We start from the raw sequence: 14,908 nt of genomic DNA, 5'->3' as shown, positions 1-14,908 counted from the left end.
AATGCCTGTGTGAGTCACGTGAATGGAGAAGAGTATTCGCTCTTGATGAAAGTATGTGGTGTCCCACACGTGGCAGCCAAAAGTTTAATATGATGTTGGCAAACTTGAATGACTGTCAGCATTTCTGTAGATCTTTCTGTGAAAATGTGATTGTCAGGCTAGTCTCCAAGGAAGACACCAGCAAGTCAGGTACTTCTCACCTCTGGGCTAGCTACTTTTTAAGGAAGCGATTTGCCCACTGTAAGGATGAAATTTATCTCTCTGCAGAGGGACTTCACTGAGATGCCAGCAGTGAACAGGGGTCAGCCTCCTCCACACAGCCTTAATTCTTGGGCTCCGAGCTCTGTTCTGGCTATCAGTTAAGTACTGGATAACATTCACAGTGCTATTTATAGCCTTTAGACTCACACTGACTTAAATGGGAGCTGGATCAGGCCCCAAAGTGCCTTGGCCCAATTTTCTATGAGGTCACCTTTTGCCTGTATCCTGTCATTTTCTGTGAAATGTTTGTGACGTGCACGCCTGTTCTAGAAAGAGCAGCAGAACTTGTCTAGATAAGGGCACTTTACAAAATCCAGATGATCATCATGGTCTGCATTTTTCAGGGATTTTGGGGGTGGAGTGGTTACCACAGGGCTTTAAATTACCTAAGTTATTAGTTATCACAAAACGTTGGTGATTTCCCTGCAGATAAACTATGATTCAAGACCCTCCACAGTCACAAGAAAAATTTCTGTTGACACCTCTAGGATTTGGATGAGCCATTAATGAGAGGTGAATGAGTGATTTTAACGGGGTTGTCCTACAGCTGACAGAGAATACCGTGGCTCCCATCTAATTAAAAGAGCTTGAATCTAGTTGCCATGGGAATATGCAAGATGCTAATTAATAAATAAAATCATCGACAGTTAAGGATTTTATGCTTACATGCAGAAAATGTTACCTACTTCTAAGCACCTGAACATAAGGCACACGTGAAATTAAAACCACTTTTCTTTTAATGAGTCTGGATGAACAACCTGTAATGCAAGACAAATACCCAGCTACTGTGCCCAGCATGTTATCACTGCTATCACGGGCAGCTGGGAAGAACAGAAGGAAATGGGGCTATTTAGTGCAGACAAGAGAAAATTAAGGGGATCCACGATGGTCCTCAGGCACATTAAAGGTTGCCGTGGGGGGTAAGGTACTGTCCTGCCATCCTGCACAGTGGCTATCGGGTAAGAAATAATGAGCTGATGTTGCATCCAGGGAGAGTGAAGCTGGTCAGGAGGGGCTGGATTCAAAGAGAGGATCCACAGGTGATCAATCCATGGCCCTGTGGAGCAGGAGATGCCAGCGTGCCGGCAGCCACATCTCTGACCAGGAAACACATGGCTTTCAGTAGCTTAAAGTTTGGGTTTCTGAATCCGGCTCTGAATCCCTCCTCCAGGACAAGCCTTCTCTTGGCAAAAATAAGGAAGCACTAGAACAGACTGCTTAGGAAGACCTCCAATTTTGAAGGATTTTTAGAAGAAGTTAGGCAATAAATATCAGGCCGGTCTGAGTGATACTAAATGCCACCTTGGACCAGGGGAATGACCTCTTAAGGCTTTGGGAGATAACTTTTTGAGTCCTGTGATCCTCTGTCCCTTAAATGTCCCTGGACCTACTTGTGCACTTAAAGCTAGGTATTAAGTGTAGGTGAGATTTTTTAAAAGCTTTAATTGTAAGCTTTACTGACTCCCTCTGGAGTCAATAGTGAAACTCATTGATTTCAAGTGAAGCAGAATGCCTTTGAAAACCAGCCTCTAAGTGCTCTGCTGGACTGAAGCCTTACACCGCTGAGGACTTGGCCCATTACTTTCGGTAAGCAATTTCATCGAGCATGCTGAGTCCAAGTATGTTTGTGCAAACATAACTACCTGATAGAAAAGTGTGATCAATTTTATAGAGGAAAAGCTTAGATATTTGCCAAAGAGAATACATCTCAGTGTTCTTCCTCCAAGATATAACAGAGGAAATAATTAACAAGCCTCTTCCCCTCTCTCCAGCTGATCAACGCAAAAATCTCATGGAAGACATCACCTTTACATTTCTAAGTTTACTGTGGAGTAACGTTTTATCCCAGAATAAATCTATGTTATCATTAAAACCTTAGACTGAGCTCCAAATTGACACAGTATCATGCCCAACATTTCTGTTAAAATATATATCTAGCTAAAAAATGAACCAGCCCCTCTGAAATTATCTACTAACATAAAAAAAACAACCCATAGCTGTATTTTACATGCAGCTATACTATCCTTAGCAATTTGTATCTCTCCATATTTGCAATTCCTACTCAAGACAGAGGTAATCTTGATAAAGAAATCTAAGAACCAGATTTTCTATTAGCATATCTTCCTGCAGTTATGTCAGCAAATAATTTAGTTACTAGTACCTAAAAATGCAGCTATGAGAAAACTAATTAAATATTCGATCATAGAGAAAAAAGAGAATGCAAAATACTATGTATCATACTAGTAAATAACACTACCTGCCTTTTTTTTAACCAACAGATAGAACAACTAGGTGTTTAGCATCACTGAAAGATTTGGGTCTATTTTCAATAAAATTCTGCTGAATCTCTGTGCTCCTTTTTTTCTCTACAAAACAGTTACAGTTTACTAATGTAAAATATGCTTCAGCTCCAACTATGACAGAGAACATCAGAAAATGACTACATATAACTCATCAAAATTGACAGGCTTTTCTCTGAAGAGACTCAAGATTGAGACAAAATGGAAAGTGAAAGGTGTCCCCTGGAGACCGCTGTCCCTCCAAGTTAGTCTTTAAATCACTAGCAAGGGAAGCCAAGAAATAATTTTTTTCTTTCTGTTTAGCTACTACTCTCCCCCATGATATGTATACCCATGCTCAACTTGCTGCTCATCTAAGGCTTTCCCAAGCAAAAACGTTTTCACAGTGGAAAACCAGTTTACAAAAAATTGAACAAAATCTCCCCAGCTAATTGATTATTTCTTTTTAAAATTGAGGAAAAATTAAACATTAGAACTGATTTCCAGAAATATCAGACCTAAGGAATGACCATCTTAAAGTTTTCCTTAAGAGGTATATTTTGACGTACACTTGCACTAAAAGGTACCTTGCTCTTTGAGTTATTTCACTGGTTTCTGTTACTTTACTGTTGGAATAAGGGAGTAAAGCCCAGATCTACAAAGATGTTTTCTTCACTTTTCCTAACGTTCCAGCTCCAGAATTCCCATTTCCACCCTAAAATCTATGTGAGTGTTGGTGATTAGTTCTAATATATGTCCCTGAAAGTTTATGCTGTGGCATTTGTTTAGATTAACGTTACAGGGCAGATGCTCATAATTTGATGGCTGGAAAACCTTTCTAATCTTACATAGCTGTGCGTGAGATTCTGAGCAGTTTTCTCAATGTTTAGAGTATTTTTGACATGTAATTGCCAACATCTGTTCAGGATTATCACCAATAGGATCTACCATGCACGGTTTTTGCTATCTTCTCTACCTTGCCATGCAGGTTGGAGATGTTAAACACTGAGGCTGAATGAGACCTGTCCATAGACAATACTTGGCAAGAATGCATTGCCATGCAGTTAGTCCTAAATGGACTTATCTCTGCATAAACTACTAAGTAGAATATATTATTTATTTTACGAAACAGAAATAAATTAGATCAAAAACTATGAGAAGAGTTCTTCATTCACTAACAGGCCTGTAGCAAAAACACTGATTTGTTGTTGGAGGGATCCTTTAAAATATGCAAAATGAGTTGTGAAATGCTAGATCTACTAAAGTCAGTGATGAAACTTTTCCTAATCTCTTCAGGGTCAGAAATTAACCAGTATTCTATCTCATGCAAACGAATAAACACTAGATAAATTAAGCTATCTGTGCTTTCAGTCTTGAGCGGATCTCAGCTCATAGCACAGATTTAGACCCCTCTATCGATGTGCTCTGACACTCAAATATTTTGAGGCCATTTAGCCTTCCATTTTTAAAATCAATATCCTAAGATTTTAACAGGATTTCACTGCCGTTTTCATATGGTTCATGCATGACTACTTTACGAATGTGATTCATGATCCACTGTATACAGGAGTTTAGACAGTAATGCTTGTTTTAGTGAGGTTGGCAAGTTTGGAAGTACTCTAATGCCTTTTGCCCACAAAAACAGTATTGGAAAACATATGAAAAACGTATTCTATTGACAGGTCACATTCCCTACATTCCTCCATTTCCCGATCAGTAGCTATGGTTAAGTCGTTTGGATTTATTGTGTTTACTACTGGAAATGGCATGTAGGCTTTAACTGCAGCCGGAGTGTTTAACCTGATTTTCACCTGAAATGACTGAGATTGTTTTCAGCGCCCGAAGTACTCTGAACGTTCGTAAGGCTGAGACATTGCCCAGGTCCACAAATTCAGTTATGTATCTGTAACAAGGGAAAGTCACACACAGACAATGACAAAACACCAGCAAAAAACAACAGTCAAGGGGACAAAGAGAGACAGAGAAAGAATCACTTGTAGCTGAGAGCCAGTACGTAAGGATCAGGGCTTCTTACCTGGGATTACTGAAATAGTTTTTAAAGCTCTCAATACCCTGAAAGTCCGAAGAGGTGAAACACTGCCTACATTCACAAATTCTCCTACATACCTGTAGAATTAAGTCACAGTTATTTGGAATTATACAATAGAGCAAGAGACTCGTCTGAATGAAGAACGCATTCATACACAGCAGGAGTGAACGCATCTGAATGAAAGGTGCATCCACTTTTCGGGCTGCTCTTTGATGCCATTTGTTCTGGGGTTTTCATTGTATACATTATTTCAAATTTTTCTTGAACTATTCAGCTTATCTAACAGGCATCAATTCTTTAACACTATCAAGTGAACCTTGTTATCATGCTGCTCAGCAATAAACACTATGAACATTTTATCATCATGTAGTTTAACAAAAACTCTTCACATATCATTGGAAACATTAAGAATTATTTTGCTGTATAAATAAAAGCTTCAAATATCCAAGTGATTTTGACAAATTTTGACAGTTTATACAAATCCCATATAGAGCAATACAGGGAAATATCAGTGCAAATATTTCTACTAGGCTCTTTCACATACAGGGTTGTACTGTGTGGTATAGCAGACCTTAATTTCAAGAGATCCTTAAAATTTGATTTTGTTTTGCACATCAAATCCATGCCATTTGGCTGCCAGAAGATGGCTTTTGAATGAATATAATTGCAATCCTACTACAGACTATTTGTGATTAAAAAAATCAATCCCGGCTCTTCACTACCTTGGACGTTTTCTCATGACAGAGGTCTGTGCAACATCAGAGCAAAATACGCCCAGGAGAGTCAGTCATGGGACAAGTCTGCTTTTGGCATTGCTTTAAAAAATTATTTCCTCCAAGAGAGTATACAGTAAACAGCATAGTCACCACTATATCTTTTGGACAAAACAAGTCTTGGACTATTTCATATTGCTATTAAATTTACATATTCTACTTCTCTGAGGCATTTGTTTTTGTACGCTAAGGACAAAACTCACCTGGTTATTTTACAAAGCCTGCTTAAGGGGCCTTTCTGCAAAGGCCTCTGAGGGAGGAAAAAACATCATCTCCATATCTGCTAATCCAGATTATGGTCTGGAATAGCAATATTGCTTCTTCTCTTCATAGTCCTATAGTGGAATCTGGGCAAAGAGAGCTGCCTATTTGCTAATTCCTCCCTAGGTTTCACAAATTTTCTCTCCCAAACTCCCCTGCAGCATGCTAGAGTGACCAAAACATTTTTGGGAGAAGCGATAGCACGTGAGTGTGGTTTTGCTGACCGCAGACTTGTAAAAACTTGTTATTAATATATAAAGAAGCATGTGAAAATGCAACTGCTACTCCTGTTTGTTCATGATAGTCAATAAAGATTCTCTTTGACGATCTCTCAGATGAAACTACAGGAGCTCAGTTCCTCTATATCAAGGAGTGAGAAGCCACCTGAATTCTCATCTACAAGTTCTCCTGTTAGCTAGGGAAATGCTTATTGTCTTTAACAGCTTTTGGCATCTCAGTTTCCTTTTGCAACTCAGAGTTATAGCTGCCGCTGCCTTGCACATTCGGGAAAGGGTTCGCTTGTCTGAGAAACAGTGATCAAAACGGGGGCAGTTTCACAACTTCCCCTGAACCCATCCATGAGCAAGCAGAGGGTCACAAGCCATGGCTGAGAAATAGCGTGCCAGCATGGTATGGGAGAAAAGCTCTGGAGACACCACTTACTCTCTCGTGTGCTATTAAAAGCTACCTCCTGTGATTGTCACCCACACAATCTGCGCAGTTTTGGCTCAAAAGAGGAGGTAAAAAGTTATTTTACAGTAACTCTAAAGCAAGCGATGGTCATTACACTGTAACACCTACCAGTGAAAGAATCAGACTGTCTTGTGGCTTAAGACCTTGGTTCATTTAAATCTCATGTCCCCTTATCAGGCTCTCCAGCCCATCTTGAACCCTCATACTGTCTTTAGTTCCAGATGCAGAAATGCCACGAGTATCACACACTAGCTACAAGGAGAGACAACAGTAGAACTACCTGCACAATCAATCTTATTTCAAATTACTTTCAAATTGGATTTATATGAAGGACAAAACATATCAGAAAAGAGTCCATTATCCAATGCTTTGTACTGTCTGCTAGTTACATACTTGGCAAGCAGGATTCATTGTACATATGAAGATCGAATTGCAGTCACTTTTAACTCCCTCGCTACTGTCTATGAACTCAGAGAATCACTTGCAACGGGCTAAATGTATAAATTCTTTCCCTTCCATTCCAGCTAAACTTCTTAACTATCTCAGAAACATAGTTGATAAAAAATGTTAATACAATATGCCTTAAAATACGAAACAACAGGAATGGATGCCAATTTTGAAGAAAGCAGCCACTACAGTAATTTGATTTTGAGAAGCTTTATTTTTCTCAGTGGCAGGCACCCCCTGTTTTCGGGACCTTCTAACTAAGACGCGAAAAATCATTTGGATGGAAAATTGAAATATAGCTGGGAAACAAGATATAGAGACCCAAGCCTCTCAATAAACAAACTTCACGGAAGGCTTCCTGAATCCTCAGGCTGGAGAACAGAGCTGTAATTCAATTTTAGTAGAATCAGAAGATCAAAAAGAGGTGTAATCCCACAACCTCTGGGTACCAAATCTTGGTTCCTGCCTCCTGGGAGAGAAATTCACCTCTGGGCAACTGTCCACTGCAAGGTCTGTGCAAACCTTCACCTTTCCAGCTCTCTAAGCCCCACACCCACAGGGATCATCTGGGCAGAACTTAAGGGCTGTTCATAGCTCGTCCTGCACTGACCTCTCAGAGCTGAGTTTCAGTGTAGTAGACAAGACACTCCTGGAGGACTTCTGCAAAGCCGGGGCGGGGGGGGACATCCTCAGCTTCTCAGCTCAGGAGAGCAGCTCCACTGTCAAAGCTTTGAATTATTGCTTCTCTTGTGCTTGTCTCTGTTCATTCCTGCCTTCCTATCAAAGGCCTTTTGCCACCTAGAATAGTGTGAACCTGTGCACAGAAGCTCTCCATGTCACGATGAATTCAGACACCTGCAGATGAGCTCCTTTATCATGTACTAACTCTCAAGCAGTTGAGCTATTGTACCCTGATTTTGCTATCTATCCCAAGGATGGGGGTATATCGGTCTTGTAACTCTTTGTATTGTTTTGTCCTATTTCTAAATATTGTAGAAGAATCATATTTAGCATTGCTTGAGAAAAAGTTTAATTGAGAAAAACACCTAGTGTGTGCTGACCTCCAAAAGCACCTCCCCACATGCATCGCATTTTTTGTAACATTCTTCATGATGGCCAGATGTCATTTCAGCAAAATCCATAGGAATGCAGTAACAGATATCAGGATCTGACCTTAGGGCTGGCTTTGATCCAAAGCCTACTAAAATAAGTGGGAATCTCCCTGTTGAAGTCCATACAGGTCTTATGCATCTTTGTGCTATTGCTCGAGAAATACCACCAAGATTATTAGTCCTAAACCCTGCACCCTATCAGAGTCTCGCTACTAACTTCAGTGGCCCTTAGTAGTGTTTGAACTAAGTGTGGGTTGAACAGTTTTTCTCATTTCCAGTACTATTCAGACACTATGGGTTCAGCTCAAATGTCAGTGCTAGCAGGCTTGCATTTCACTTAAGGTTGTGAATTATGAGGAATAAAGAGGGCAGCAAGAACTAAACTAAAACAGGAGCAGAATATAGTTATCATTAAGTAGAAAATACAGGCAGATCAGTATCCAGAAAAGGGAAGAAGTAAGTAATGAAGAAGAAGAGCAAAAAGACTAAAAAATAAAACCAATCTGTTTGTCATTTCTAAATAAAGCCTGGGCCTGGTTCCCTGTAGCATCACTCCCCCTTCGCTAGAATAACCCCACCGAGGCCAGCGGCCTGGCTCTCCCATGCACAGGACCTAGGACCTGACCCAGGACCTGACCACGGCTCCCCAGGAGGGCCTGCACAGCCCCGGCGCCCAGCTCCACGCTGAGGCCGGTGCAGGCAGAAGAGGCCATGTACAGCTCACGGACGGTGGGATTCTCCTCGCAGAGGTTGAGGCACTGCCGATATCTCCACCTGAGCTGATCAGATGAACTCCTTCTACAATTAGTGGAAGGAAACGGGGCCTTTCAGGCACCTCTGTTGGTTTCCACTTCAAGATGACGTGAGGTGTGCTCCTGACGTGCTCTTCTCTCTTTTTTGACCATAAAGAGAATCTGGACTTTTAGCTCAGCTGGAAATACTGACACTGTCAGACACCTGCCTTCCTCCAGAGCCTGGGCTGACCCCGTGTCGTCCACAAGCGTTGGCTGACACCTCCCCTACCCCAGTGTATTTTTAGCTGTCTAGATGCCACAACTCCATCAGCTCTTTCACAGCACCAGAACCCCGAATGTCCTGAGTGAACTCTAACAATCTGAGTAGAAGTACATAGCTGGAGGGGAATATCTTGCTGGGGCCATATTTCTATTCCCAAGATATAAAGCAAGTTTCAGAAGCCTTTAAATTAATTCCTTATAGAAGTAAAAATTATTTTCAGGATGAAGAAAATCTGTAAAGTCAAGGTTAGCTTTGAGATGACTGCAAACCCTGAAGTATAGCTGTGTCCTGTGCTCCTCCCTGTGAGGTTTCCAGCTCATCTTCCTCCACATCTCAGATACAGATTTTCCAACTTCTTGCTCCCTTTTTGAATGTCCCACTATACTGTCATATTCCAAGACATTTCTTAGACGCCTGTGGGTGCGGTACAGACTTTTTTTTATCAGTTACTAACTAAAACTTGTTTATTAATGTATAGTTGATCCATGACGAGCCAGGCTAGTTGCTACTTTCTTCGTTCAAAAGTGAGACCACATCTTAAATGAAACGCCAGGGTGGCTTTGGTAAGTGTTACAGACGGATAGAGTATAAATAGGGATTCTGATACATCAGCAATAAAGTTACACACTTATAATACTTTCTATTAGAGGTCTTGCAATCTACTTGGTGAAGTCTCCTAAACCTACATTACACAGACAAGTATTATTGCAAATATTTTACAAACAACTCTAGCAGAGCACAGAGAGATTAAGTAGTATCTCCAAAATAGTCTGGTGAATTGAGAGATCTGGAACAGAACTGAGAATTTCTGACTTCTTGCTGTTAAATCACTCAGGAAAATAAAGTCCATCCTAACATACGTCATCATTTTCTCATTTCCAATACAACTTGAAAGGAAAAAAAGAACAGCCAGGTAATTTTTTAAGAAATGCTACTGCTCATCACTGTCTTGAAAAATACAATGGAGTGCTACTTACGCCATAACAATAACACTGAAATCCAGCCAGTTCCACGGATCTCGAAGGAAGGTGAATTCTGTCATGCAAAATCCTCTCGCCAATATTTTTATCAACGACTCAAAAGTGTAAATGCCAGTGAAAGTGTACCTAGGGAAAAAGGTGGCCAAGATAAGCAAGAGCATTAGCAGTTAATAGGAGAAATGGCAGAAGCGCACTCAGCTTATTCAGGTTGGGCCCAATCCTACTCGCATGAGACACTCCCATGCATTTCGTTGGGGTTGCTCATGAGAGTTATGACTGCAGCATTGGACTGTGTATGAGCAGCTTCATGTGCGGACCAAGAAGCATAACAGAAATGGGAAAGCGCTCATAACAGCCACAGAATGAAGTTAAGTTTTGCTGCAGGGTGTGCCCTGATGAATTCTCACTCATTTATCAAGCGTGAATACTATGTTCATAAGCTATGCTGTGGGACTTTCAAAGCACTCTCTGCAACCATCAATGCAACAGGAATGAATTATACAGCAATCCTTGTTGTTTTCCTTGTTTAAAGGAAGATGTTTGTTCCATTCATACCTCTCACCCCTTCCTGTTCAGACCATTTCAATGGGCAGCAGGTTAAAAATTGTTGCAGTGTGGTTTTATTAGCTAAAACGGGTATTCTTTCTACAAGTGCTCCTATGTTTCACTAGCTGTGGTAAATTACACTAGCCTTCAGAATTAAACAATAGTAGAAAGCCCTTACTAAAAAACGGGAAATCAATAGCCCCCCTCCCAATACTCTATGTGGTAATTTTGACCTGCTCGATAGTAAGAGAGGCACAAAGGTGTTTTTTTTCCATAGTATGGCAAGTTGTTTATCACCAATAGCTTCTTCACTGCGAATAATATTGGATGGAACATATATCTTATCTTTAGCAATAAGGATGATACCTGTATGAAAATTTGGCAAATTCTCTGTGGTGGACAGTAATGTGTTGAGTTCCAGCATTTAGATCTGTATTCATACAGGGCCCTCAAAACACCATCAAAGACACCCTTCAGGGCATACATCACCTCTTTTTTTATATATTTGTACCTGAGATAGGTAATTCAGTGGGACTAGGTGTTCTAGGCCATATCTTAATAAAAATAATAGATGTTTAGTATCCACCACTGGCATTTCCTATGTTTTTTCCCTGAATTAAGATGCAGTTGATACCAAAGCACAGCTCTCTTTCTTGTGAGTCTGCCACATAAAAAACAGTTAAAAACCCATAAAGCAAAAATTTCATAGGATGCAATGCTATGAATTTCACTGGAAACATTAGCTTGAGTTTCCTGTTTAGGCCGTCATTAAATATCATTAGTTACAATGGTGCCATCACTAGAACTCCTCCTAACACTTCGGATTCCTGTCTGGCAAAAACAAAAGGTGTAAGAAATGAAAGGTATTAATATATTAAAGAATTTAATTACACATAAAAAAGAAGCATTTTCTCTTAGTTGTATTCCTTTGGTCTGCAGCTGGGCAAGTAGTGGCCGCTCTCATGCCCTCCTGCCTTCATGTCACACAGTAGAGCTAATTAGACATATTATAAGATCTCAGTATGCTTTGTCATAACATGCAGTGTGACAGGCCTGTTTTTTTTGGTGCCACAATGGGCCTAAAATGTTTCTCACACTTCATCTTTGACCGTACACCTAAACATTACCTTGTACCCAACTTTTCACAGCTCCTCTTTAGTTTTGCTGTGATATTCCAAATACAGGTCACCCAAGTGATAGTCTCTTTGAACGTGTGTATTCAGTAACACATGCAGAAAACACATCCAAAGGACTAACAAAAAAGAAAAAAACTTAACGGTACATAAGCTCATTAAAAATGATAAAGCACTTGTATTTATTCAGCACGTCAGATGGTTTAATTGATTGTATAATCATCCTCTAATTCTAAATGGATGGGGCAAAGTCCTCCAGCAACTGAATAGCTTCTTTAATAGCAGAAGTCAGGATTTTTTTTTCTATTCTTTTAGTGAGGGTAAGTTGAATTAATTTGTTTTTTTTTTTCTTTCAAAACGCTAAGTATTTATTCTGTTTTAAAGGAGGATATAGGACAAATGTCTATACAGTGTTACTCTTGTATGCCCTATGAGACTCTGGAACACTAGAACAGAATGGATTAAATGTATCTTTTCCAAATCCAATATTAATTAATTTAAATTAACATTCACTGGGTTATTTTGCTCCTCAAAAGTACCTGCATTTGATTTCATTCTCTGAATTTGAGGAGGAAAAGCTGAGAGGTATGAGGGGACGCAGGAGAAAGGAAAACATGAAAGGTAAAGGATTTACTCTATGCTGTGTGATTCCGGTTACATTTCTGTTCTAACTTTCTTGAACGTCCTGTCTGTTGCACTGACAACATCGTCCATATTTTCCTTGCCTAAGGAAGACACAACGAGCACTTCGATATTTTCCTCTCAAACATTTAAATTCCCCAGCAGAGACCCAATGACCACACTGTGACTCACACGGATGAGAAGTCCACGTTTCAGTTGCACACACCATGGGTATGGCAGTGTGTGACAGGTTTCAGTAAGAAAAGGACAACGTCAGGGGAAAAGAAAAGTCACAGACATACTCGAGGGCAGTATTCTATACAGAAACACATGAAACATCCTGGGATTAAGACGTTATTGTGATCAGATGAAATATTTGGTTCAGTTCTGTCTATAATTAGTAATTTCTGGCCTAGAAGATGTACCCTGCATGATCTTATGAAACCTAAAATAAGGGCATTTTGCTGTCTTTCCTTACAGCCCTGAGCAGACCAACCACCACGCTATGGAGCAGCAGATGGCTGTGTTTATCGTATGACAGTCAAAAACAAAAAGTGTATTCTGATTGGTTCAATGAGCCAAAATAATTGTTTAATGCGGTGTAGGTTGATAAGCGTGTGCATCTGGTATCTATTTCTAAAAGGAATATTTTAAAGCAACTTAAAGAAATGAAATGGACTTTCTAAAGCCTAACAGCCCCTTTTAAAATGTATTTTGGGAAAAAAAAAGGAACTTTGAATGAAATCCTTGCCATTTTTTCTGAGGGTTTTGCAAGCTGGAGAGACAAGAGCCTGATAAAAGTGTTCCCAAATAATCTTACGCTTGCTCATAAAGTATCTCCACCAATGCTTACAGAGGAACACTTTTCATTATGTGCTCTGTCCGAATGAAACTTTTGCTTCCAGTAAATTTTAGTTTAAGGACAGAGCCAGGTATGTCCTGGAAGTATTTTTTGAAATAATTCAACTTAAGGTCCATCCGCTTATTCTAACGTGTCCACCACCAAATCTCTTGCATGGGATCTGTGGAAAGCAGGCCAGTTTCAAATGGAGCTCTGATCACACATGATTTCATTCAGATGTAGCATAGCAGGTGCATTTAGCAATAAATATGAGCTTGGTAGACTAAAAATTGTTAGTTTACTTACTAAGGGAGTTTTCACAGGCAACAAATGCCTGGCAAAACATTTTGTCAGGACAGATACTATATTCAGTATTACTGGAAGAAATTAGACAACAGCAAACAAGATGAAACAAAGAACGTAACAAATGACAGAGGAAGGACAAGACAAGGACAGGACAGCTGTGTACCAGCAAAGATACTTACTCAACATATTTATTCCACGGCGGGTTCTCTGATTGTGCCATGAACACACAATTAGTTAAAATAGTGCACATAATAAACATACTGAACAATGTAAATAAGTGAATTAAGGAAAACCGCATCTGTTATAAGACTTCATAAATTTTAATCATTTCACGCAAGATGTGACAGCTCACTCGTAATTTGCAAGATGCTTAACAACTATCATAGACACCTGTTTGCGAGTGTGTGAAGGAACAGGTAATTATGTAAACATGAAAAAACTGAGAGACTCTTCCCTGCTTTTTTTCTGTCGCCTACATCTTTTATGCGTACTTTGCACAGTAAACAAATGCACTGACTCTGCAGTTTTCTGAAAGTACAATACCCCAAAATTACAGCCGTGTTGGTCAGATGACAATTTGCGTAGGTGTGCAACTTTGAATGAAAAGAGGGATTAGGATCATTTATGTATTTAAGGAAAACCTGTGTCTGCAAATTCCCAGTTTGTTTTGCATCGTGAAACATTTCTCAGGCAATAGGTAAGTGATAAATCTGATCTTTCTAATCTGTCTGATGGGCTTTAGGACTTCCTTTCAGTATACACTTTCACCAAGGGCAAATCTGAGCTTCAGAGCACTAATTTTAAGGCTTGGTCTGCAAACCCAGCTGGCAAATGCAGTCTTGGTCTGCAAGGCTGACTACCTCAGCTGAGGCACCAGCTTCCTAATTGACAGCTAAAATGAACCTCCTAAGTGTATAGTCCATGCACTTAGCTGCTAAAGCTGAGGCCATAAATAAAACAAAGAGCGCCCTAAATCAGATTCCTGAAGTTGAAAACATCGTTCACTGAACTGCTCTCCTGAAAGCATATGCCACTTTCTGGTAAAAACAAACAACAAAAAGCAAAAATACGTGATGGGATTCCCCCGTGTAAATATTAGGCTCCATGTTACCGGGAGAAGCTTAAGCAATGAGTTTAAAAAGTTAAGGCAAGGACAAACAACTTCCAGTTCGGTCAATAGGCTGTAACCCTTGTCAGAGGAAGTCAGTAGAACACAAATGCAAACTTCTTTCGCCTCATTCAGAAAAAAAAATACTATTTTCTTGTTTCACCCCTTTACAGATTGCATTGGTGTTTTTTTTCATTTGAGAATAGCAATCTGAAAATATTGTTTCAAGGGTATGTCCTGAAATGTTTGTATGAATGCTGTCCTTTCACAGAGCCAAAACCTCTGCTGAATATAGAATGGAACATTTTCCGATGTGCCACACAAGCAACTGCAAAGCTAAATTGGTAGTAACCAACGTGCATATTCCCTGGTGCCATCAGAAAAATCAGTAATTGAACTCAAAGGGACTCCTCAACTCACAAACATTTTCCACTTCTGAAGCCTACACCTTCTACTAAATGCTTCTACTGTGAAGCATAT

At 39.9% G+C, this 14,908-nt stretch overlaps 1 protein-coding gene across 1 annotated transcript in view; it reads right to left on the bottom strand.

Annotated features, from left to right (window-relative positions):
* LOC104148556 (sodium channel protein type 5 subunit alpha) overlaps window positions 1-14,908 on the bottom strand; it is a 216,933-nt gene that overhangs the window by 155,144 nt on the left and 46,881 nt on the right. The window contains exons 4-6 of the mRNA XM_068934177.1: window positions 13,500-13,618; window positions 9,871-9,999; window positions 4,352-4,443 (exon numbers count right to left, since the gene is read on the bottom strand). Coding sequence (XP_068790278.1) covers window positions 4,352-4,443; window positions 9,871-9,999; window positions 13,500-13,618 — 340 coding nt within the window. The remainder of the gene's footprint in view (window positions 1-4,351; window positions 4,444-9,870; window positions 10,000-13,499; window positions 13,619-14,908) is intronic.

This window comes from Struthio camelus, chromosome 2 (assembly GCF_040807025.1).
Source record: "Struthio camelus isolate bStrCam1 chromosome 2, bStrCam1.hap1, whole genome shotgun sequence".
NCBI lineage: Eukaryota > Metazoa > Chordata > Aves > Struthioniformes > Struthionidae > Struthio > Struthio camelus.
This window is presented reverse-complemented; position numbering and strand designations above follow the sequence as displayed.